The sequence below is a fragment of the Zootoca vivipara genome, chromosome 9 (genome assembly GCF_963506605.1).
Source record: "Zootoca vivipara chromosome 9, rZooViv1.1, whole genome shotgun sequence".
Classification (NCBI taxonomy): Eukaryota; Metazoa; Chordata; class Lepidosauria; order Squamata; family Lacertidae; genus Zootoca; species Zootoca vivipara.
In genome coordinates, this window is record NC_083284.1 from 25,697,149 (window position 1) to 25,722,735 (window position 25,587).

At 38.1% G+C, this 25,587-nt stretch overlaps 1 protein-coding gene across 6 annotated transcripts; it reads left to right on the forward strand.

Moving 5' to 3' along the window:
* The first annotated feature begins 102 nt into the window (after positions 1 to 102).
* Positions 103 to 22,689, forward strand: LARP7 (La ribonucleoprotein 7, transcriptional regulator). Of its 6 annotated transcripts, none has more exons than XM_035112696.2 (13): positions 103 to 245; positions 4,494 to 4,709; positions 5,194 to 5,294; positions 5,377 to 5,460; positions 5,572 to 5,736; positions 6,310 to 6,418; positions 7,452 to 7,820; positions 9,447 to 9,585; positions 13,892 to 14,061; positions 15,488 to 15,606; positions 17,879 to 18,038; positions 19,056 to 19,147; positions 21,286 to 22,689. In XM_035112696.2, exons 2-13 carry the CDS (start codon positions 4,511 to 4,513, stop codon positions 21,364 to 21,366), a joined length of 1,788 nt encoding a protein of 595 aa, XP_034968587.2. In that variant the 5' UTR covers positions 103 to 245; positions 4,494 to 4,510; the 3' UTR covers positions 21,367 to 22,689. The 6 variants fall into 6 exon arrangements, with proteins under 6 accessions (XP_034968587.2, XP_034968585.2, XP_034968590.2 ...); XM_035112694.2 differs by lacking the exon at positions 103 to 245 and adding an exon at positions 312 to 792; XM_035112699.2 differs by lacking the exon at positions 103 to 245 and adding an exon at positions 314 to 792 and having other exon boundaries at positions 13,892 to 14,049.
* Positions 22,690 to 25,587: the final 2,898 nt, after the last annotated feature.

A 25,587-nucleotide genomic window follows, 5' to 3' on the forward strand; every position in this document is an offset into this window, starting at 1 on the left:
GCCGTCAGCCAATGGCGAAGCGTTCATCATAGAGTCGGTGCGAGTAGAGCGGGCGCCATAGGAAACGTCGCCTTGCCCCACCCCCAGAAGGTAAGAGGAATAGGTGATAGATCCACGCAGCAGAGTAAGGTTTTAAACGGTGGGAGGAGCCCCGCTGAACCGAGAAGAGCTTGCTTCTGAGTAAGACGTGCTTAGGATTGTGGCTGTCGGGATGAGTACCTCTGAGCACTTCTACTGCTAGGAAGGTATTGAGCGTCGTCGCTCTAATATGAATTTCTATAGGATTATGCGACGAGACAAAAACAGCATCTCCGTCTGCAGCATTTTTGACGTAAAACCAAACCGGTTAAAGGTCTCTATGAAAGGTTTTGCGCTGTAATTTGCAGTGGAATTGTATAGGATAGTTATTTTGGAGATGCCTATGGACAGAATAGTTCTACTTTTGCTCTCAAAGGGAAACGTAAAGGGCCTTCTTTTAAAAAAAATTATTTATTGGAGAATTGGTGTCAGTCTACACTTCCTTCTTATCTCTATGCCAACAAGAAGACGACCGCCGTCGCGCAAGTATCGTGCGCGCGCCTGCGCGGAGGCGAGCTCCCGGTAACCAATAGGGCCGGAGAAGGCCGAGGTCTGCCGCGCATCGCGCGAGAATTTAACAGTACAGCGTGACAGAGAGGGGGGGCGTGGAAGGTAGAGGAGCGTCGCTCTTCCAGGCTTTAGAAGCGGTGTTTGTTCCTCGTGTGCGTGTGTGTGACGTTGCCCCGCATCTTTCACCCTGTCTCGGGATATCAGGTCAGTCCCGAAGCGGGTTGAGCGCGAAAGAGGCGGGTTAAAACTGGAATCGCTAGAATCGTTCTTCCTCGTTTTAAAAGGACTCGGGTCGTTGTAGTGACGTCTGCGCATGCGCATGCTTTTGCTGTGCCGCTTTGAAGAATAACGTACAGCGGGTGCTGCGTCACGCGCGGGGAGGGGGCGGGGCGGCGGGAATGTGTCTCGCGGTCGTCCTTAAAGCTGAGGAGACGCGAGGCTGGCGCGTCACTCAGGTGCTTTGCTGGTCGCCTCGTCGCCCGGCCGACCTTCTCTCGCCTTGTGAAGCGCAGAGTTAATGATACACAATATGCTAATACAATACTGATTAAAGAGCTGTTAACTATAATCTGCTTTTTCTCCAAGGAGCTCGAGTGTACGGTAATAATAATAATAATTTATTATTTATACCCCGCCCATCTGGCTGGGTTTCCCCAGCCACTCTGGGCTGCTTCCAACCTAATATTAAAAACAGTACAGCATCAAACATTAAAAACTTCCCTAAACAGGGCCGCCTTCTGTTGTCTTCTAAAAGTAAAATAGTTGCTTATTGCCTTGACATCTGCTGGGAGGGTGTTCCACAGGGCCGGTGCCACTACTGAGAAGGCTCTCTGTCTGGTTCCCTGTAACCTCACTTCTCGCAATGAGGGAACCGCCAGAAGGCCCTCGGTGCTGGATCTCAGTGTCTGGGCTGAATGATAGGGGTGGAGACACTCTCTCAGGTATACAGGACCGAGGCCGTTTAGGGCACAGCCACTGTTTTGTCCTCACAAACAGCCCTGTGAGGTAGGCTAAGAGATAATGGCTGGTTTTAAGATTATCCAGTGAGTGGGAATCCGAATCTGACTACCCAGCCGAAATCAGATGCTTTTAAATCTGGAGCTCACTGGGAGATAACAGCAATCTGAACGTTTCTACATCCGGAGAGCCCCCACCCCCGGAAAAAACAACAACATGTATAACACAGCCATAAGCATGTTTGCTCAGAAATAAATGCTGCTATGTCCTGTGCGGCTTGACTCCTGAGTAAATGTGCATGGGTTTTGTAGCATTTCTTGTTCTCCATTAGGAGTGCAATCCTAAGGCAGGGAAAATTGAAGCCAAAGTTGATTTAACTGCCTTCCTGTGCCCTACCTGGCTTGTGGCAATGTGGATGTGGGGCTAAATAACTGCTTTTGTATTTTTCTGGTTTGTGGAGTATTAAAAAAATAAAAATCCCTACTGTTGAAATGGGTGGGGGTGGGGGGAGAGAACAAGGCTGAGCAAGACTAATTGTGCTTATGTGGTACACAAGTAAACTGTCAGATCTAGGTGAGGAAGCTACTAACAAAGATTAGAATTATTCCACTGAAACCAGAATAAGAACTACATTTAATCATTTTGGGGTATGAGGAACTCTCTTCGACCTGGTGTGTATCTCGAGGAGACATGTTGGGAAATGTGCATAAGAAGCAACACTTGCCTCTTAGTAGACAGCAAGTAATCAGCTGGACAGTTCGTATCAGAATCAGTATAATTGACTGGACTAGAAGCATTTCCGGGGATGAGTGTGCAGATGTTACTGGTCTTGGAGGCAGATGATCCAAAGTAAGGCTTTTGGTTTTTGGCCGTGCTCTTTGGTCTGTAACAGCAGCCTAAAGTAACATTAGTCAATTCAGAGCACACAACATAAGATCTCGGGTTCACTTCAAGAAGGATATTGCTAACCAATGTTTATGTGGATGAAATAGTGTGAGGAAATTGATAGTATCCTGAAAAGATGGAAGTGTTTTTCTAACACAGTAAAACTGTCTCCACCCATTTGGATGTCACAGAAAACTATGGTTAGTGAATACCAGTAAGTGAAGTAGGAAAACTGCTCCTGAGAGGACTGAAGGTATGTGCAAAGCCAAATGATAAATCATGGTTGGATGGTACATCTGAATTGAACCTAAGTGTTCTTGGGGCAGAGGTTAGAAAAAGAAGGCAAACACTAAAATTGACATCTATCTGCATAGCTGCTTTAATGATTCTCTTTGAAGCTAGACTACTAATTGTGCAGTAGCCTTTTGCCTTAATTCCTTGCTCAACAATAGGAAATAGCCTTGGTGAATCATTCCAAGGTCTGATTTGTTGTCAGCATTCTTTTTCCAGAAATCACCATCCAAATATCTTTGGACACTCACAAACAAGGCATGATAGCAATGTACATATTGTATCCAGCAATTTATTATCAAAGGATATTTTGTCTAACATAAAAACTGCACCCTACTATCAGACACGAATAGATTAACCTATGGATTTGTCTAATCATTTATTAAAGCTTTTATAACTGCATGAGAGCAGTTTCCAGTATTGCAGTTTCATAGTTTCCAAGAAATATGACATGTAGATGTTGCCTATATTGTGGTTCTTACACTTCTGTGGTTAAGTGTGAATTAGCCCTATGTATGGCAGTCAGTACCTTCTGTTTTTAGAATAAATTTCCTATGTTCATAATGTGGTTAAATCCAGTACAGTACTGACATTTTAGTAAGCCAAAGATCTTAGTGGGAGAGTTGTACCTATGTTGCATTTCTGCCCTAGTAAACAGAGCATGATCTCATTTATCATTGGAAACTATAATTGGAAACATGTTGACCTTAATCATCTTGAATAGTCAGCTCATAGTAGAAAGAGAGAAACCTGATTTGCAAGAAGAGCTTCACTCCTCTTCCATGTAGAAGTACTCATGTTGTAGTGTGTAAGGTCTCATCAAGATATTGCTGTATTTTAAGATGCAGGAGCTTTTGTCAGAATGATTAATGCATGAAGTAGTTATTATAGCTGTTGTATTTTTGTTAAGACAGTGTGCACATAAGAAGCAGAGTGCAAATGTTTTCTCCTCTGCTTGATGAACAGCCTGTTACTTCTGTTTGAATAGCCTCTCTTAGGCTGCAATCATATACTCCATTACCTTAAAATGATGAATGAAACTTTCTTCTGAATAGACATATCAGATTGTACTGTAGATTACTTTTTAAAGTCCGCTCTTGTGATGGAGGTCTTTAATTTCTCTTTTTCTCTCTCTTACGACAAAACTTGCAGAGAACCCCTTTTTGAGTGGAACTGACCTGAGGAACCATTAGAAGGATCTTTATACTGTATTATTAAGTGCTATCTTGACCACTGCTATTAATTTCGCTTTAAGCTGATTTCAGAAAGCAGTGCCTCAGTGGTGCGAAAGGGCCGTAATATAGAAGCAACCTATACTACTGATGTTTCTGTGCAAGGGTTGCATTTGTAAACAAAATCAATGAATTTTAAAAATAAAAAGAAAGCTTTAAAGAATTATTGAATGAGAAATGGTTAACATTTATTTATTTCCCTCCCTTTATGGCAAGGTCCCAGGGCAGGTTACAGCAACATTAAGACATAACATAACCACACAATATTAAGAACAGTTTAAAACCGCTTTAGTGGATTGTCCAGTTCCCAGTATGTTTAGAATACCACCTTCAAAGTAGAGTAGAAAATACTAAGCTAATTCAATAAAAAGAGAAATGCATTCACCTACTTCACATTTGTTGTATGAGGAAAGCAGGGTAAGAATTCTATAAAATTTTCCCATTTAACATTGTTTTACAAACCTTAATGTTGTAAAGGTTCAAAGGATCACAGTATAATCCCATGACTAGAAATAATAATAATTTCATGTTCATTTTCAGGTGAGAGGGTGACAGAAATGGAAACTGATACTGTAAGAAGTAAAGCCATGGAAAAAGAAACCACTGAACAAAGAAAGGAACGTGAAAAAAAGAAAAGGTCTAGAGTTAAACAGGTGCTTTCAGATATAGCAAAGCAAGTAGACTTCTGGTTTGGCGATGTCAATCTTCACAAGGACAGATTTCTTCGAGAACAAATAGAAAAATCAAGAGATGGTTGTGAGTTAATTAATTTAGAAATAAAACACATTGCTATCATGTAACACCTGGGAAGAGAATCTTTTTTGGTTCATATGCTTCTTGCTGCTAAGAACCAAAATGGTCTACACTATTTATTATGCAGACTTTGCTTTAATTTTGTCAAATGTTTTTATGTGCATCTATAGAAGTGCTTCAGAGAACCAGTGTGCAATAAATATTCTGCTGTGGGTTCTTAAAGGGTGACTACTCCCACTATCATTTATCTGTAAGTTTGTGGAAACGAGCATTGAAAAGTATCCCATAGTAGGAAATGTCAAGTAAAAGGGAAGCAGCAGCAGTCATGTGGGATGGAGAGGGTTACATATCACAGTAGAGGGTGCTATATCAGGTGCAGGATGTCCTACCTTATTCCTGCATTGCAGAAAGTTGGACTAGATGACCGTTGTGGTCCTTTCCAAGTCTACAGTTCTTATGATTCTAATTGCAACGTGTTTATTTCTAGATGTTGACATATCACTTCTGGTTTCTTTTAACAAAATGAAAAAGCTAACCACTGACAGAAAATTGATAGCACGTGCAGTTAAAAGTTCATCTGTGGTAGAGGTAAGTATAAAACCTAATTGCTTTGTTTCTTGTAGTTGGATTTCAGAGGAATTGACTTTCCCAATTGGTTTGTGTCTTATAGTTGGATTTAGAAGGAATTAGAATCAGAAGACGGCAGCCACTGGGTGAGCAGCCTAAAGATGTGGATAGTCGTACAGTATATGTGGTAAGATACCGCTAAATAATTACAATGCATACAGTAAAAGTAATGGTTCTTTTATTACATTCAGTAGCATGAATATATATACCCATAATTTGCTTTTTGTTTTTGCTGTAGGAATTGCTTCCAAAAAATGTCAATCACAGTTGGATTGAAAGGGTATTTGGGAAATGTGGCAATGTAGTTTATATCAGTATCCCTCGCTATAAGACAACTGGAGACCCAAAGGGATTTGCATTTGTTGAATTTGAAACAAAGGAACAGGCCGAAAAGGCAATTGAGGTCAGTTGTGAACAACTTGAAATAAACGTTTGCTGTGTTACTATTTAGCTTCATGTGTATATACAGTTTCAACTTCTGTATTCTTACATTTTACTTTTAACTTCTTATGTGGTTATAGCTATTTAACATCAGAGAATATGTTACATGCTCTCTACACTGAGTATTTAGAAATACAAAATTATCTGAACTCATTTTTAATTTACAAAGACATATATATATTAATGGGTCTTTAATTTGTGAAATTAACAAAAACAGAAAGTTTCTTTGCTTGATGGTGGACTTAAAATGTCCTGGCAAAGAATGTAAACTTCATTAAAATATTAATACATACTTCTTCAGGCAGATTATAGAATGTAGGGATGCGGGTGGCGTTTCCACGACCCTGAGATTAAGAGTCTCATGCTCTATTGACTGAGCTACTTCCCTGCATCTCTTCATGATCTTCTTACAGGCAAAAGTAACCAATTAATATCTTTCATGCAACAAATTCAAGATCCAAAGGTATATAGAGGGGGGCCTGTGGAAAAATAACTATTAGCAGTTAACTTACATTCTCTAACTTTTGCATTTAAGTACTTGAATAATCCTCCAGAAGATGCACCAAGAAAGCCTGGGATGTTTCCCAAAACTGTTAAAAACAAGGTCGTTCCTGCATTACCATCAAGTGATTCCAATGTAGTTGGTGAGTAGAAACGTGATAGCTAATTTTTTCCCCATCAAGTCTTTCTATTTTACTTCTGTATCTTCTGTTAACATTGTATGGCCCAATGTACTCCAGTCCATGGGCGTAGCCAGGAGTTTTGTTAAGGGGAGCAGGCCTTTTGTTGCCGGTTTTTTTGGGGGGGGAGAACTTCAGTTAGCTATATGTTTATATTGATTTTTATTGATGGGGGCAGCTGCCCCTCCCTGACCCCCTTGGTCAAGGCCCATGGGCCCTTGGCCCATGCTCCAATCCTTATTGTTTTAGACTACTTTCCAGTTATCAATATAAATTTTTTCTGTTAAACTGGAGTCATTTTGAAAGGTATCGTAACTTTTACTTAAGTCTTTAAAGGGGGCCCATTGGATATCAATACTGGATTGGTAGAGGATAGTTAAACCTGCTTAATCCCATTGAAACTAGTGAAGTAAAAATTAAATACAGCTAGGCTGATTTGGATAATTTCTGGATTACAGCCATGCAAATATTCAGGGTAAATAGGATTATTGTGACAAATTTCAGGAGAAGCCATCTTAGTCAATTGTAGCAAAACCAACAAAGTTATAATGACATAAGCTTTCATGGGCTACAGCCCACTTCATCAGATGCATGAAGTGGTTAGGTAGTTATTTAAGACGTTACCAGACCCTTTCTTTGTGGGTTTATAATATTATATAATATTAGTCTTTCATGAAAATATCTCTTTTTATTTAGTTGTTTATTTAGTTCTAAAACAAAAACCATGATACTTGGTCTCAAACTCTGATTTTCCTAAGTTGGGATTGTGCTGACTCCTGGGGTTAAATAAGTGTGATATACCTTGTGATATTTTGGGTGATTTAGGTCATTCAATTTTTCTGCCTAACAGAACTCACAGGGTGAGGCTAAAATGTTGTGGCACAGAAAATAAAAGGTAGTCCTCTATACTATGCTGAACTCCCTGGAAGTAAAGTGGGATAAATTTGTAATAATTGAAATACAGAATGTCAAGATAGATATTATTCACTTTATATAGAAGAAAAGAAGAAGAAAAAGAAGAAAAAATCCAAAACAAAGAAGGAGAGTAGCCAGCAACCAACTGCAGAAGCAAAAGAATTAAATGTAGGCATTACTACAGAACACACAAGTAGGTCAAAGAGACACAGGACAACGTCTGAGAGCTCTGAAATGGAAGCATCAGAAATCCAACGGCCGTATTCAAAGAAAGAGAAAAGGAAGTTTGATAGAATGGAAAGCTCAGGTTCAGGAGAAAGTAGACCAGGAAAGAGGAAACGATGCCACTCTGGGGATGGAGAGGTGTCGATTGTAAAGGCAAAGAAAACATTTCAGAAAGATGTTCATTCTACAAAAGAGGAATCTGCAGAGGGACCAGAGGATCCCAAAGGTAAGAGTCAGATCACCTATTTTTAAATTTCACTGAAATTTCTGACCAAGAAAAGAGATTTTGGGTAATATAACTACATTGTTGAGTTTTGTTTGTAAACAGTGGGAGAAAATGAAAGCTTGGTGGTGTAATGTAATTCAGTTTAAAACCTGAGGGGAGAGTAAATTCAGACACCAGGAAATAACTAATTTTAACAGCAGAACTATATTTGAATAAGTAGCAGACAAGTAAAAAGATGCATATTCAAGTGGTCAGATTAGATGAAAATAAGGGCTTTGTAAAAGTTGGACATTGTTGCTTACCTGCCATTGTTAGCAATGTATTAAAAACTAAAGTGGCGAATGAGGATTTATTACTACTTAAGATGCAAGACCAGCTTGCACATCTATGATTTGTTTTATTTGTATTTTGCAACATATACATGCCACGATTGTAATAAGCAGTTTATACAAAAAATAATAATATTCCATGAACTATGGAGAGAACAGCTGGAGAAATGCTGTCGCTTCTGTGTTTCTACCTCAAATGGAGATTGTGGTTTTTGCATATATAAGAGCCTACAAAAGTCTATAAAGAAGTGTCTCCCAATTTTGGCCACCTGGAACCCTAGGATTGGCAGGGGAGACTGTTGGTAGGGCTGCCACTGGGTGATGCTTTGTTGATGTTGATGCTTTACATGGTTTTTATTGCATACATGTCTGGATGTTGTAAACTTAATTGATATTTTTTATTAATAAAAGTATACAAATACTTTCATAAATAAATAACTTGCAGGTACTTCTTGGTAGGAGGAGTAGTGCTTTTCCTGGTGAGGTACTTGTCTTCTAAAATTTTTGAAGAATTAAAAAACATTCTAGTTCAGCCAGGAATTTAATGGCTGAAATGTACTGTTCCTGAAACCCTTGCAGTTATTAGTTGTGAAGATATGACTGTTTTAGGTGTGAGAGAAAAACAAAAGATAAATTTTTTATTTATTTTGCTCGTTGCCCTAGGCTCCTTTGGGAGAAAAGATGGGATAGAAATGTAATAATACTGTAAAGTAATATTTAAACATATTGTAGGAGGGCAACCAAGATAAGGGGCCTGGAAATTAAGCCATTTGGGGAACGGGTTGAGAGAATTGGGTATACTTAGTCTAGAGAAGAAAAGACAGAGGTGATATAACAATCTTCAAATATCTGAAGGGCTGTCATGTAGAAGATGGAGCAAACTTGTTTTCTCCTGCTCCAGGGGCTGGAGCCAAATCAATGACTTCAAATTACAAGAAAGAAGATTCCCAGTAAACATTGGGGGGAACTTTTTGTCACTTAAGAGCTGTTAAGTGGAATGGACTACCTCAGAAGGTAGTAGCCTCTCCTCCATTGGAGGTATTTAAACAGAAGTTTGGTGGTAATTTTTCAGAGATTCCTTTGGAGTTGGACTAGATGACATGGGGTGCATTTCCAACTCTTGTTATTCTATGAACTTATTTCTTCAGTTCAAAATAGAGTCAGTATAGTATAGTGGTCAGTTTGTTAGACCAGGACTAAAGTGACCCAGAATCAAACCCTTGGAGGAAAGGGACTAAAGTATTTATAACTAGCTGTTATTTGCTTGTTAGCTATTTCTTTTTTATTTTCCACTTAGAAATTTCCACTGAAGAGGAGAGAGAGGTTGGTGATAAGAAAGATACATCTCTTTCAAAATCTAAAAGGAAACATAAAAAGAAACATAAAGAGAGACACAAGATGGGAGAAGAGGTCATTCCACTGAGAGTCCTTTCAAAGTATGTTAAAGCATTTTTTTAGTCTTACTTGTATTGACAGTAAAATACAGAAGCTGCTGTTGAAGTAGTCTACACAAGAAATGTGTTTTAGTGTTCTTAGGTACTAACCACCCATGAGAAAAAATATTACCTAATTTTGACCTGTCAATAGTGCTGCTTATGTGTTTCCATTCAACTTTTTTCAGTTGAGGAGTGTTGCTGCTGCAGTTTATATTTTGTCATATTGCAGCACACAAACTAGGCAATTAAATAAAAACTCTTCTGCTGATGCAACTTGTTTTTACATTTGTAAAACAAATCAATTTTACCTATTATCACTGTGAAATTGATAGTTGCATTGTATTGTGGATACATGAAATGGCTTGTTCTCTTTTTTAAAAAAGTTTCATGTTTTAAAACAAGCTTATTGAACCTTTTTATCCTTTTGAAATGCTTACTTTGTCATTAACCTTCTTTAAAATCTGTGTACATGTGAGGGGCTCTTATGTATATACTATCAAATGGAGGGGGCAGGAGATATACCAGATCCTTTGCTAACAATTTCAAAGAAATCATTTTGAGCAAAGGATTGAGCCTAAAAAATTAGATTGCCATTACTTCAAAGTTTGTTCCAGTGGAGTAAACATTACTTCGAAGTTTACTCCAGTTTGTGAGGCAGTGAAAGATGTTTGAAAAGGTACTGACCATAGATGGAAGAATTTGAATGTTTTCTTCATTATGTGCAACACCTTTTTTAAATAGCTGTATCCAATTGAGAGGAAAAATTCTCAGCCACATTCAGCCAGTTCAACGGTTATACAGCAATACAAATTAAATATGATAATTTGTTCCTGTTGAAATCAAAGAGATGCCAGTGTTCTAAGCTTTGGCTGGGTTATGACTTCAGAAGTTGATAGAAACTAGTTTTATTATGCAGTTTAGAGCAGTCATTCTTACTATACATGTTGCAAAAGCACATTTAAAAAAAGAGTAAAATATAGGCGAATGAAGTCTATCAAAAGTAAATACTTCTTTATTGTCACAATTCATACCAAAACTTCATAAGAGCAATGGCCACATCTGTATTAACTCTTATACGCATTAATACCAACAACTTCGTAACTTAATATTCCACATGTTTAAGAAAGAAATTGTCCATATATAGCCTTTATCCGCATGGCTCATAGTCCATCACCATTGCTAAAGTGCAATTCCAGATTTCACACAACAGACTTGCATGTCAGCAACAGTAAAGGGTTACAGCAATAAACACATCACACATAGAAAAGGCCTACTTTTTCCTTTTTACCAATAGACCCGTTGACATTAATGACAGTAAAATGACTTACTGTTTGAAGTCTTGCCACTTAATCCCTATACCTTATTTTCACTAGAGGGAAAATGATATATTTTCTTATTGTGGAATCCTGCAGTACTAAAACATAGAAGCACTTACTTTAAAAATAGCCAGCAAGTACCTCCATGTTAAAGTCCTTCAGGATGATGCTTGAACTCGTAACCCTTTTTGAAGAAGTTCCACATGCAATAAATGTAATTCCATATTTTTGGATTTTTTGCTGATTAAATAATTGAGTAATGTTGAGTGAGATGATTAAATAGGATTTGCCATCACTAAAATAGGAAAGCACTTTTTAAAGGAATAAAACAAGTACTTCCACATTAAAGTAGTGGGTAGTCCCTTATATTAGGTGATAATTTTTCCTGTGAAAGAAAAAGATAGAAGTCATTGCTTTAAAAAAATTAATCAAGCAGCTTTATTTTTAAATTAATAAACTCTTGCCTGCCATAGAGCTCAAGGGCATTGTTCAACAATCTTAAAACACAAAATAAGTTATAAAATTATCAAAATTATAAAGACTATACATAAAAAGCCGAAGCAAACAATTCACAATTACCTAGTTTTAAATTCAGTACAGTTCTTTTAGCACTGAATCACTGTCAGATGTAACTTTTTTGAACAAACAAAAGCTTACCAATATAATTACAGAATTCTTGTTAGAACCTTCCTCCATCAGGGACTACATACTGTGTAGTTTATTGCCTGCTTCAGGCTGCAGTTCTAACTGCATTTGCTTGGAAGTTCAACCCACTGAGATAAATGAGATTTGTTTCCAAGTAAGTGTGCACACACTTACTTTTCTACTTCAGTCAGTGTAGCAAAACATGCTTTTCTACAGTAGCAGAGAGCATCGTGAAACAGGGCAGGTAAAGCAAGTTTTTTCTAGAATATCCTGTTACAGATATTCTGTAACACACCTTGCTGGAACATGGATTAGAATATAACAGATGTTGCAGTCAAGTAAACAAATGTCTGACAGTGGTTCTTTCCATGATGTTGAATTGAGCAATACAAGAACACTCAAGTTACAAACAACTCATGGTGGAGTTGGACTCACCTCTGCCAAAACATGGAAGCACTTACTTTTTTGTACACACAGAAAGCGCCTCCATGTTAAAGTAGAAGGGTTCCACATGAAGCAGCACCTTTGCTATCCAAAGCATTAAATATAGCAAATAATTTAGTTTTAATAGAAACATAATATTTGAGAAAAAATACTTTCCATTTTGCTTACTTACCTTGCTCATTCAGTTTGGTGTTCTTTTCAGCTTCCTTTGATAAAGTGTTGCCCGAGCTTCTATTTATTCCATATTTTAGCAAAGGGTACCATTGACCCTTTATCTCAGAGTCATTAGGTAGATCATTTGTTATTTAAAGCCCTCTCTCAGAGAATGTATGCTCCTGAATGGGACAGAATCTTAATTTTTCTTCCTCTCTCATCCTACCCTCCTGGTGTTGTCATTCACGATTAACACTATTACCCCAAGATACCATCTTTTAAAAAAACAAAAAAAACCCATATCTGCTTATTTGATAGCACAGATTAGGTTAACAATGAATCATTCTCTCAATTCCACTATCCCCATTGTGTTTCTATCAGCAAGGCTTTAGCTGTTTGCAGAAACATCTCCATGTTAAATGAATGTAAATATATCATTTGGTTCCATGCTGGGCTTTCCTGTCTGCTGCATTTGAAGAGTAGGAATGTTCCTGTCTCCATAGATCTGGGAACGTTCTAGTCTAGCTAGTTTTTCTCACTTTAAAAAAAAAAATACTCAACTGGTTAGCAGAGGCAGGCTGACCAATCTTTGTGATTTACTTTTACATTTTGGGTATTAATCTGTGATAGACTGGTGTCTTTTAATGTAGAAATGTACAAAGTAAGATTGCATATTGAGGATTAATAAAGTTAATGCATAATTAAACTCTGTATTGATCCTGAGTATGTACTGTTGCTTAAGAACCTAAGGTTAGGCCAAGGTCTAGTCTAGCAGTCTTTGCAATACTCTTAGGAATCGATCGCTAATGGATCCACTGGAAATTGATCATTGTATCATGGACTATCTAGTGGCTGCTAATAATTTATTAGTAATTGCTAATCTTAAGAAGAGCCAGACAAAAGTCCCATCTTGTCCAGCATCCGGTTCTCACAGTGGTGAACCAGATGCCTATGGTAAACCCACATGCTACTAGCCATGGTTGCTATGTTCTGTCTAAGCATCTGGTGGACCACTGTGAGAACAGAATGCTGGACTAGTTTGGCTCTTTTCATGTCCTTTTGCACTCTCACCACTTGTGTTACCCAGTAACTCATGTTCAAATTTGTTTTTTTTTAATTTCTCAAAATACTTCTCTTGTCACCAATATTTAACTTCCTTTTCTGGAAAAAAAAGTTTAGGTTCAGAGATCTGCCCTTCATTTTCCACCATGAAGATAGATGCAATCTCATTTCTGTCCTTTAGTACATGTTTTGACTTGTAGTTCTAAGGTCCACCCCAACCCCTACTGCTTTCCCGCTTTGCTTTTTAATTATTTTGTTGTTCTTAATGTTTTTAACTTCTTAATGTTTTGTACTTCTCTAATATGCTCCTCAAATTCTTCTTTTTGCATCTCTTATTGCCTTCTTGCATTTATTTTGCCACAATTTGTGTTCTATTTTGTTCTCATTTATGCACTATTTCCATTTTTCTGAGAGTCCTTCTTGTCTCTAATAAGTTCCTTGACTCCATTTGTTAACCATGGTGGTATCTTCTTGACTGCGGTGCTGTCTTTCCTTATATGTGGTATGCATTTGAACTGTGTTTTGTTATTGTGGTTTTAAAAAAGCATGATCCACCAGTCTCTTTACTTTTTGAATTACCGTATCTTTTTTTGAAGATAGATTTGTTTCTGATCATTTTAATTAGATTTCTTTATAGAGTGTTGAGCTTGTGTATTTTTCATACTTTTTAATCCTAATCACTCTAGAAATGAATGGATGCAGCTGAAGCAAGAATACTTGGCACTACAGAAAGCCAGCATGTCCTCTCTGAAAAAAGCAATGGCCCAAATAAAAACGTTGACTGCTGGAGAAATGGAAACAGATGCCTGTATCCCTAATCAGCCTGCAGAAAGAAATGGAAAATGTAAAGAAAATTGTGAGGTTCTTCATAGCTTGTGCTTATGCTTAACAGAAGAAATTACACGCCAATTGTAGTTTAGGGATTCGGATATTAAGAAGTATGTACTGTAGTGTTTTCCTGGAAGCAGGAAGCAGATTAAGAGGGGGAAAGTTTCAGATCTTGAAAATTTCTGTAGTTCGCATCATGCAAAATTGATTTACTTTAATTAGTGCCACAGACTTGTGAACAGGAGAACTTGTGAAATGTTACAAGTTCAACCTTTGGGCTTTAGAACCAAGAGGTTGCATATCAGCACATGAATTTTCTGGCAATAGGTTTCTGTATGCTGTGTATCGTAGTTAGAGTCCAGCACTACTCAGTGCATACGCATTGAAATGGCTAACTTGGGTTCATTAATTTCAGTGGGTCTGCTCTAAGAAGGGCTACATTTGATACAAGCCAGAGGTCTTGTAGTATTTCTCATGGTTCTGTTGAAGAAATCAAAGTACTGGAGTCAATATTACTGCAGTTATAAAAAATAATAATTGAGAACTAAATAAAATCTATGCTATGCTTCACTGTAACAACCCATTTCTGTACGAACTTTGTGAATAGTTTCTTTATTCACTGCCCACTGATTTAGAAGAATCAAATCTATCTAAATTCACTTAGCATACTGAAAGATTGCTTAATGTTGTTTTGCAAAGTGAATTAACTATATTGTTTTAATTAATGTTCAATGGCCATATATGCAGTACAAGATGAGAGTGTTAACTTCACAAGAGCACAACGGTCAGGCTGTGAATATACAACCTTAAAGAAGTTGTTTGTCTTTGTATGTGCTGATAACTGGAATTAATGGCACTATTGATATATTACTCACCTTATAACTTAAAACTGCAGGGTCTTTACTTGTCATGTTGAGGCATGTTTTGCTGCCAGCAACAGTGATCTATATATGTCAAACTATTAAGAAAAACTTATCTGTTTCTCCAAAATCCAGCTTCATTAGAACCAACCAAAAATGTCAGGAAATAGCTGATGAGTTTTTCCAGAACTTTTCATCCACCTAAATATTTCACAAAGCAGGGGATAAGGAAGAGAGGGGGAAACACCCAAAAGTACAAGAATAAGGGCATGAGTTTTGTTTAGACTCTGTTTCCAAATGGAAAGTGCAGACTTAAATTGTTGCTAGATGTTGCAGGTATCATGTTATACCTAGAATTGTTTTTGTTTTTTTTAAAAAAATGTTTTGAAAACAACACTTTACTGTTACTTAGATCTGTCTCACATTCTTTTCTCTTGGACTGCCTTTGCTTCTTATATAAATATTCCTAGTAATATTATACCCAATATAAAAATATACTAAGAGAGGTATTGTGCTAATATTTTGAATTAGTCCAGTGGTAAATTGTTACAAGTGAAATTTTGATGAATGCTCTCTTCCTTTTCAAATAAACAGCTTCCCAGGATGGTTCAGCTCCTGTTGAAAAGGTTCACACAATGGGCCCCCAGTTTGAGGGTGGAGTAATAGTCAAGATCATTAGTGCTGAGCCCTTGCCAGGCAGGAAGCACATCAAGGTAATGCCACTATAGCCTCGGGGTAAATGCTATAATTTGCTTTGAAATATTTTGAATATGGAATAGCATTTCAAAAGGTCAAGGTAATTCAGTTGTACAGCACCTACCTAGCAAAATGTCATAGGTTCAAACTCCAATATGTCTAGGTAGAACTGGAAGAGACCCCCTCCCATCTGAAACCATGGAGAGCTGCTGCCAGTCATTTACCTGTTGTTGCTGCCCTGCAGCTCCCATAATCCCTGAACTCTGGCAATGATGGTTAGAACTGATGGGAGCTAGAGTCCAACAACATGTGGAAAGTTGACTACCCCTGGTGCAGACAGTTCTGAGCTAGATATACTAGTGGTAAAGGTAAAGAGACCCCTGACCATTAGGTCCAGTTGTGACCGACTCTGGGGTTGTGGCGCTCATCTCGCTCTATTGGCCGAGGGAGCCGGTGTACAGCTTCCAGGTAATGTGGCCAGCATGACAAAGCTGCTTCTGGCGAACCAGAGCAGCACATGGAAACGCTGTTTACCTTCCTGCCAGAGCGGTCCCTATTTATCTACTTGCAGTTGATGTGCTTTTGAACTGCTAGGTTGGCAGGAGCTGGGACCGAGCAACGGGAGCTCACCCCGTCGTGGGGATTCGAACCTCCAACCTTCTGATCGGCAAGCCCTAGGCTCTGTGCTTTAACCCACAGCGCCACCCACATACCCACTAGTGGTATACCTCTTTATAAGTCCTTTGTTCCTAATTCTGATTGCCAGCTAGGTGTGCACATGCCTTGTATAATACTTGCTAAAGCATTGTTTAATTGAAGAACCAGGCTCAGAAAATCTACATCAGAGCAAAAAAGATTTCAAACTATTTTGCTTAAGGAAAGAGCTTAACTGTAAAAGTTGTTTCTATTGGTATGGCTTCCGCACCAAGCCTCAATAGCTCAGTCAGTAGAGCATGAGACTCTTAATCTCAGGGTTGTGTGTTTGAACCCCACATTGAGCAAAAAAATATTCCTGCATTGCAGGGGTTGGACTAGATGACTCTCATGGTACCTTTCAACTCTAAAATTGTGATGCTATGATTTTATGATTTGCTCATGGGGAAACAAACCACAAGTGCAGGTTTGCAGGTATCATAAAACCAGTCTTTGGTTTCTTCCTCAGCACATTGAAAGCAGCAGAGGAGGAGTGCAGTACACACAAACAACAATTTATTTAAAACTTGTTTAAACTGACATGCATTCCTGGCTTTCATGTTGCGTGTACAGTAGTATTTTAATTCTGCCCCTTAAAATTTAAACATTGACCTTGTTCATACTTGTAATGAACTTCACAATCTTGTGAGTGCTTCTTGTTATAGTCTAGTATAGACAACTGGTATGGAACAGCAGTTTAAAGTTGAGCTGCAGAAGTCTCCAGTTCAGATATTTCCTCTGCTGTGAACTCATTAGATTGGTTAAAGAAAACAGCATAGTCTCAGTCACACCCCTCTACCTTCTAGTCTGCAGTATGAGAATGATAATACAGACATATATTTACATAATTGTTGCATGGCTAGAAACAAGATAATGTATGTGAAGTGCTTTCATTATTGTTAAGTTTTATGATGATTTAATTATTTCTCTGAGACAGCACTGAGATACGTCTTTGAGAAAGATAAAGCCCTAACCTAACCTTGTTGTTTTGTAACTTCAGGTTTATCATCTTGGCTATTAGCAAGGCAACCTTGACATTGGCATCTAAATATTAAATGTCTGTCTGAGACTGCTCATGACAGCAATATGGTCATAGCTAGAGATAAGAGGATTCTCTTTATAGTACGCACTTCTATTGATGAATTACAGCATGCTTTAAAGGTTCAGAGCTTTAAACCAGGGTGTGTAGAGTATTAGGGCTGGATTGGTAGAAGATATCTAGATCGTGTGGCACTTGCATGACAGATTTTTCTCCTTTCTTGTTGCATTTTTTTACCATCACCATTAAGTGATTAAGTGTAATTGTCAACCCACCCTCCCTTTCATGGCTCATGAATGGTGCTTCCAGATAAGTGCATTAGGAAAGATATTTCTTTGTATGTGACGCATCAGTGATAATGAGTGACAACAGTTAATAGTAGAGATGTTGTGACACAGAAGTAATTCTTCTGTTTCTGGGAATGTACCAGTATTTCCTTACCAGCATAGTATATGAGCCCTGTGAAAATGTAGAAATAAATGGTTACCACCATGGTAAGTAGACAAAAGCACTGCTTGCCTTAATTCTAATGGTTTGTGTTGCTTGTGTTGCCACAGGATATGTTAGCAACATTAGCTAATGTTGCTTATGTTGACTTGCTGGAAGGTGACACAGAGTGTCATGTGCGGCTTAAAACTCCTGAAGATGCACAAACTTTATTAAAATCAAATAAAGAACTACAGACGAAACACAATTGGAAACTTGAGGTCCTTTCAGGTAAGATTTATTTCACTGGGTTTGTACATGCCACATCAATTTTATGACTATTTCCAGATTTGCTGAAATTGTGATTTGTATCCTGAATTCCCCCCCCTCCAAAAGTGTTCTAAATATAGCTAGGGCCATACAATTTTGGAACCAAGTTTTTCTGCCTATATATGTGACTGGGTAAGAAATTATGAATTTCCATCTGGTGAAAAAAGCCCATTAAGGTTACACATCACATCATTGGTCATAGTGACTTTACTTCTCAAGAGGTGGTGGACACACACCACCTTTTTGTTGCATTCTTACAGCTGAAGACTGGAAACATGGGTTGGGCTTTGCCCACTGAGCACACACCCATCACGTCAGTCCATTTCCTGTCTTCAGCAGGACAGACATTTTGTGAAGCCCCAGTCCTTGAAGGAGCTTTTCAGTCTGTGAGCATGGACAAAAACCTACTACTGTGTATGCAAACAGCTGGATTGAGGCCACCAGGATATGGTATATCATCATCAGGACATGGTTTCCCTTATTCTGCATCTTCCTCTACTCTGTTCAAATTATTAGGAGTGAGAGTGTTATAAGAAGTGAATGTCATAAAGTCCAGCTGGTGCTGTCTCTTTTTTCCCTTTTAATTTTTTTAAAAATATATATTTTAAAATTCTCATTGATTGAAAGCTGAGACATAAGATGATGCATCTTTTATCTTCATGAGAACTTATTTCTTTGCATTAAAGCAAGTGTGGAAAACCTTTGGCCCACCTGATGTTGCTGAACTACAACTTCCATCAGTCCTATCAAGCATAGCTAATGACTAGGGATGATTGTAGTTCAGCAACATCTAAAAGGCCAAAGTCTTCCCCGCACCTGCATTAACGTGTATTTCATTTAAGAAATAAACTGTTAAAAGTTAGCTACCATTGTGTTTTACAAAGTTGTAGAAAGGTTGTTGTATTGATATAGCTGAGGGAACCAAAACATCTTCCTTCATACAGATATAACACACAGTTACAACATTCTTGTATTCAGGGGATCATGAACAACGATATTGGCAGAAGATTTTGGTGGACCGACAGGCTAAACTTAATCAACCAAGAGAAAAGAAGCGGGGTACAGAGAAGGTAAGATAACCAATTCAGAACTCTTTGGATTTTGTGGGCAAGCATCTTAACTCAGTGATTTATAAAACTTAACTTGTTTTATATGGATAAGGTCTCGGATTCAGTATTTTGCAACTAGAAATGGAGCTGTTATCTTTGAAAACTACTGGCAGTCTGTAAAGAGTTAGACAGCACTGGACTAGATGAACAAATGGTTTTACTCAATAAAAGATGGCTTGATTACCGTATATTCAAGGGGAAGGGCTAAGTGGTAGAGTATTTGGTAAACTTGTGTTTGGTAAACTCATGTTAAATGACCTCTGAAAGCACTGAGCTAAATATTAAGAACAGTATAAAATGCTTTAAACATAAAATATAAAGGTACTGAGTAACTTTTGCCACTGAGAGTAGATAGTACTCAGCTAAAAGGACCATTGATCTCGCTTGGTATAAGGAAGCTGCATGTATTTCATATGATATCTGTTCATTTTCATCTCCAACAAAGGCTAGTGGTGTAGCAGTGAAAAACTTTTACTTGTAAATATCACTCCATTGACTCCAGAAGACTATCAGATCAGGTTAACAAGCATTTTCTTATTCATACACCCCAAGTTAGCTTTTCTATTTCTGGGCTTTGATATTAAATTACTCTTAATGAGCTTCCATTAGTTTAGTGACTCCCAAATATTGGAGATGGGTTGGAAAAGCTTTTGTGAATGTATTGACAGGACTTGCAAGAGGGCGTTAAAAACACGACTGATATAATGTTAAGGAGTTGCCTAAATCAAGTAACAAGTTTTTTAAAAGAGAAAATTCTAATGATGCTGTTTCTTGCTAATTTTTAACCATGTGATTCTTTAACAAATCTAATGTATTTTGCTCTTGAAAAAGTAATTTCTAGACCAATTTTCTGTTAAGAATATTTTATAGATTTTGAAAGCTAGAATCAGTACATTGTAAAGAGATGTTTAAGACTGTATACATTAGTAAAGCTGAGTGGTCTGATAAGTCTTGAATCTTATTGTTTCACATTGCTTTAACCTTTTTGAATATATGCAATTAAAATTCTCCAGGAAATGTGGTGTTGATTACCCCCCTTTTTTGCATAACCATTAACCACTTGAGTGTTAATGGTTGGTGTAAAGCCTTGTAAATTAGCATCATCCTGAATGCTTTTGATAGGTAGGGTTTTCATGAACTTCAATCCTGGATTTACCCCAAGGAAATGGAGCCTTTGTTTCTGTCTGCTACATATATAGAAGAGAAATAGTGTTTTGCCTTTCTCCAGTTACTGTGTCCTTCAATATTTCAGTGCAAATGCATGCTTGTCAGTTGGAAAATAAGGTGGAGTTGCAATAATTTGAGAATATTGAACAGTTTCCAAAGAAATCTCATTACTTATTTAAAAGCAGGGTTTCTGTTGTGCATTTGAATATAATCTTGAAAGCAACAGTACAAAATCCATACATCTCATCTGAAATTAAAAGTTTCCCAATAGCTTTAATACCCAATAGAATTTATTATTTTATCTGTACCCTCTTTCCATAACAGTTTTAACCATTCATTTGTCCCAATATGTAATACTGTGAATAGTCTTAACCTGCTGGTGCTTTCTACCAGAATCCTTGATAGTTCCTTAAGCAAAGAACTGCAGATTAATTTACACAAGCAGCATTATCAAAACAAACTTGTTAAATTGCAGATAACAGTAACAGCAGCTAAGCTGCCATTTTCCTATCACCCTCTTCTGACATCTTGCATCTCTAAGAAACATCCGTTTCATAGCTTAGAAACAACCATTTAAATATTAACATAGTGGACATTGAATAAATAATGCTGGTGTTGCATAGATTTGGAGAAGCTTTTTAGGAGTTTGATTTTGTACATTGATATTATTAATGTTCTAGCAGACCTTGGGACTGGGGGTCACTGTAATGCAAATACAAATATTTCTTCCATTGAAATAAAGGGAATTTAAAAATTTCTTAACATTTGCCCAGTCTTTTTCAGTATCAGCAGGGTTCTGTGCTTGTTTTATGAAGGTTATAGTTGCAAATGTTGGTTTGAGTGTTAATCCTCATCTTCTCTGACACATGATAAATTAAAATGACAATACAGTGTAATTAGAAAATGCTTCTTGGTCTTTTTTTCTTCTACAGCTGATTGCAAAAGCTGAAAAAATGAGGTTAGCGAAGACACAAGAGATAAGCAAGCATATCCATTTCTCCGATGACGACTAAATTCATCTAATTTACTTGTATGAATTGCTGTTTAGAAAAGAAATTAAACTGTTCTTCTGAAGAAATGATCTCTTTGCTTCATAATATTAAGGGACACAAATAAAGACATTGTGCATTCCTGTTAATGCAGTCATTTGAATTGCTACTTGGGCCTGTTTTAGAATGTATTAAGCAAGCTCTTATATGTATTTGTCCCAGGTTTTTGTACAATGCATTTTTATAAACTGAGGTGTAAGTATGATCCAAATAAAAAGGCTAAATCTTCATAATTAATTGGTATCTATTGTTGAAATAAAGGACGAGAATTCTGACTCTCTTTCTTAATGACTTGTAGAAATGAGACCACCTCTTGCTTTCAAAATTAGGTAATTTCTTTGTTAGCAGCAAGTTTTGCAAGCCCTCCTATGCGAAATGCAAAAAAGAGCTGAAGTTGTGGGTGTTGGAGTAAAGTAGAACAAGAAACTTGATGTAAAAATAGAACTGTACATTTAAACTGATGGGGACCATTTTATATTAAACTTAATTTGCTGAATTATACTGTCCTGTACAGGACGCAGGTGGCGCTGTGGGTTAAACCACAAAGCCTAGGGCTTGCCGATCAGAAGGTCAGAGGTTCGAATCCCCACGATGGGGTGAGCTCCCATTGCTCAGTCCCTGCTCATGCAAACCTACCGTAGCAGTTCGAAAGCACCTCAAAGTGTAAGTAGATAAATAGGGACCGCTCCGGCGGGAAGGTAAACTGCGTTTCTGTGTGCTGCTCTAGTTTGCCAGAAGCGGCTTTGTCATGCTGGCCACATGACCTGGAAGCTGTATGCCAGCTCCCTCGGCCAATAACGCGAGATGTGCGCCACAACCCCAGAGTAATGGTCAGGGGTCCCTTTACCTTTACTGTCCTGTACAGATTAATTTGCTGTGTAGCAGGCTTCCTAAGATGGGTGAGGCATCTTTCTCCAGACCCAAAGAATCCTTATTGTAGACCTGAGAGAGACAATCTTCATCTTAGCATTGTAAATGATAGCAGTGTCTTTGCCTCTTGTACTCTGAGAACATTTTATTAAATCCTTTCTTGCTCTTACTTTTAAGTGTAAATGGGACACAGGAAATAGGTTGCATCATTCTCTCTGATTTTGCTCAAAAGAACTTATTATGGGGTACAAATATTTGTTCAGGAACTGATTGAAATGTGAAAATAAACTAATACAAATGTTCTAAATGGATGCCAATTCTCATAAAGTTACCATTACACACACTAACTGAAAAAGAAGAGGGCTCCAAAAGGCAATTTAGAAAGAGAGACTGGGTCTAATGCATTGGGGTTTTTTTTTTTAAAAAAACTTCCTCTGCACAGCTGGCACTGTTGCAATTATTTTATTTTAAACTACCTTGGCTCTCTCACTTTTTCCTTTGTTAGTCAAGAGTTGCTGATGTACTGTAGGAGGAACAGAATTGAGCACAGACATGTAGGAGTTGCTTTGCCAAGGTGCCCTGCGATTTATAGGCTTGTAGAAAACATTCTTTTTTAGGCAGTGCACAATGCCAGTGCAGTTTCCTTTTCCAAGCCACTGCTAAAATACTTCAGTACTGTTTTAATTTTTCTTTAACTTAGGTTTGATGTGGATAGCTGCAAATGCAGGGGAGGGGTTCAGCATAAACTCTTAGGAAGCGTGCTCTCGTAATATCCCCACCATAGCTGACTGTCCTGGAAAACAGAAATGAATGGTAAGCGAGCCAGTGTAGCATAGTGCTTAGTGCGTTGGATTAGGACATGGAAGGCCAGGTCTTATTCCAATTGAAACCACTAGGTGACCTTAGGCCAGTCACTGCCTCTCAGCCTAACCTACCTCACAGGCTTGTGTGGGATTCAATGAGAAGGGGTAGAAGAATGCTGTATGCTTGAGCTCCTTGGAAGAAAAGGCGGTATATAAATGCAATTTAGAAAAAATAGTAATAATTACAATGCTACCATTTAAGAAAACAAATGGTTTAGTATACAGATAGGTTAATTAGAAATGAGATCTTACTGCACTAGATCTGTACGAGGTGGAGAGAGGCCTTGCTGGCTGTTCTTCCTTTGAAGCTGTTAACTTATTGAGGGTGTACTAGAGAAAGCCAACTGGAGCATATTGCAGAAGTGCTGTAAAATGTTCCTGGTAAGGTTTCTGTGTTGATCTCCATGGGGCAAGTTTTAATTGGTGATTTTGCTGTTGCTGGGATTTGGGAAGGTCTCAGGCTCTTGTTTGTATTATATGTAACTAGATATTTTTAATTCTTGACTTCAAAATAAGGGGGTTGGAATGCATCAATACTTATGCGGACACAGTAAGTTACTGTTTTTACTATTTTGTATCTCTCTACAAAACACGCACACAAACAAAATTTAAGATTCCATTTGGCCGTGGCAGTGGTGGGTAATGGTGTTTTTTATTTCCTGGCCAAACAGGCATCTGACTTGCTAGAAAGAGTCCCTGTCAGCTGAGCTACACTTAAAACTTAAGAGAAACCAAGACACATTCTCTGTGCAGCATTGACAGATTTTGGAACAACCAAGAGTGCTGCTGACTCTTGTCTAGGATATGCCAGAATGATACATTGTTGGGCCACTTTTTCCAATGGTTGCAGCAGTGAGGTGTCAGGTCTTGTACAGAGGAGAAAAATAGTTCCTTAAAGGTAAAGGAACCCCTGACCATTAAGTCCAGTTGTGACCGACTCTGGGGTTGCGGCGCTCATCTTGCGTTATTGGCTGAGGGAGCCGGCGTACAGCTTCCAGGTCATATGGCCAGCATGACAAAGCCGCTTCTGGCGAACCAGAGCAGTACATGGAAACGCCGTTTACCTTCCCGCTGTAGATACCTATTTATCTACTTGCACTTTGACATGCTTTCGAACTGCTAGGTTGGCAGGAGCTGGGACCGAGCAACGGGAGCTCACCCCATCGTGGGGATTCGAACTGCTGACCTGATTGGCAAGCCCTAGGCTCTGTGGTTTAGCTAATACAGTATTTAATTTTTGAGCTGAATTTCCTTGTAGCATAGACATTTAGGGCTTTGACTCGACTTCGTGGCAAAAAGGGTGGGCTTTGTGCCAAATTTAATATACCGTATATTCCAGCGTATAAGATGACCCCCAACTTTTCCAGTTAAAATATAGTGTTTGGGGTATACTCGCTGTATAAGAAATACGACCCAGCGTATAAGACGACCCCCGACTTTTGAGAAGATTTCCCTGGGTTAAAAAGTAGTCTTACCTTTGCTGCTTTTGATACAACATAAATCATGAAGGCTTGTTTGCCTCCCTCCTGCACAGAAGCGCACAGAAGCTCAGGATATACGACAACAGATCTACATAATGCACTGAAATATGCAGTTCCCCAGCTTTTCTGTAATGTTGCTCAGGTATTGCAGAGCAAGATATGTCAAAAATTATCAATACCGGTACATTTGCACAAAGCTACCGGTACATAGCAATTCATGGTAAAGAAATAATTCAGACACCCAGTGTGATACATTCTATCCTATTAATGTGTGACCACATCCTTCATGCCTGTTACTTCCCCGAAATTTAGCAAAAAAAAGTGACTTTGCAACTGAAAAAAAAACCATTTAGTGAATTAAACTACTTTCATTACTTTAGGAATTAAGAGCTAAATCCATTTGTGACTTTGTGCAGAATCATTCCATTGACTCCAATGCATCAGGAGAGTAGAGTTTCCCCCTAAATGGAAGCTACTTTTTGAAGCCCCAGCAAAGATACAGCTTTGAATAACAAACTAGAAGCTCTTCTTCATTTGAATTATGTACTGCTTTGGATATTGTACTAGCAGAAAGGCAGTTTACATGTCCCTAAATTGTGGTTATGCAAAGTTTACTGCTGAGGTCTATATATCCACAAGTGTTCATCTGGGTTCTTTACTCGTATCTGAAGAAGTGTGCATGCACACGAAAGCTCATACCAAAATAAAAACTTAGTTGGTCTTTAAGGTGCTACTGAAGGAATTTTTTTATTTTACTGGGTTCTTTACTGTTTCAGTGGCACAGCCAAATACCTCAGTCTCCCTCTACTCCCACTCTTGGGTTCTTTTGGTGGTGCTGGTGGCAAGACAATTTTACAATCAGTTTATTGTATCTTTGCAACACAGGGGAAAGAAGTTTAAAGGTTCCTGCATCACCCTCCCTCTAGTGGTTCATTACAGTATCACTACAGGTGACTTAGCAGGTGTTTAGA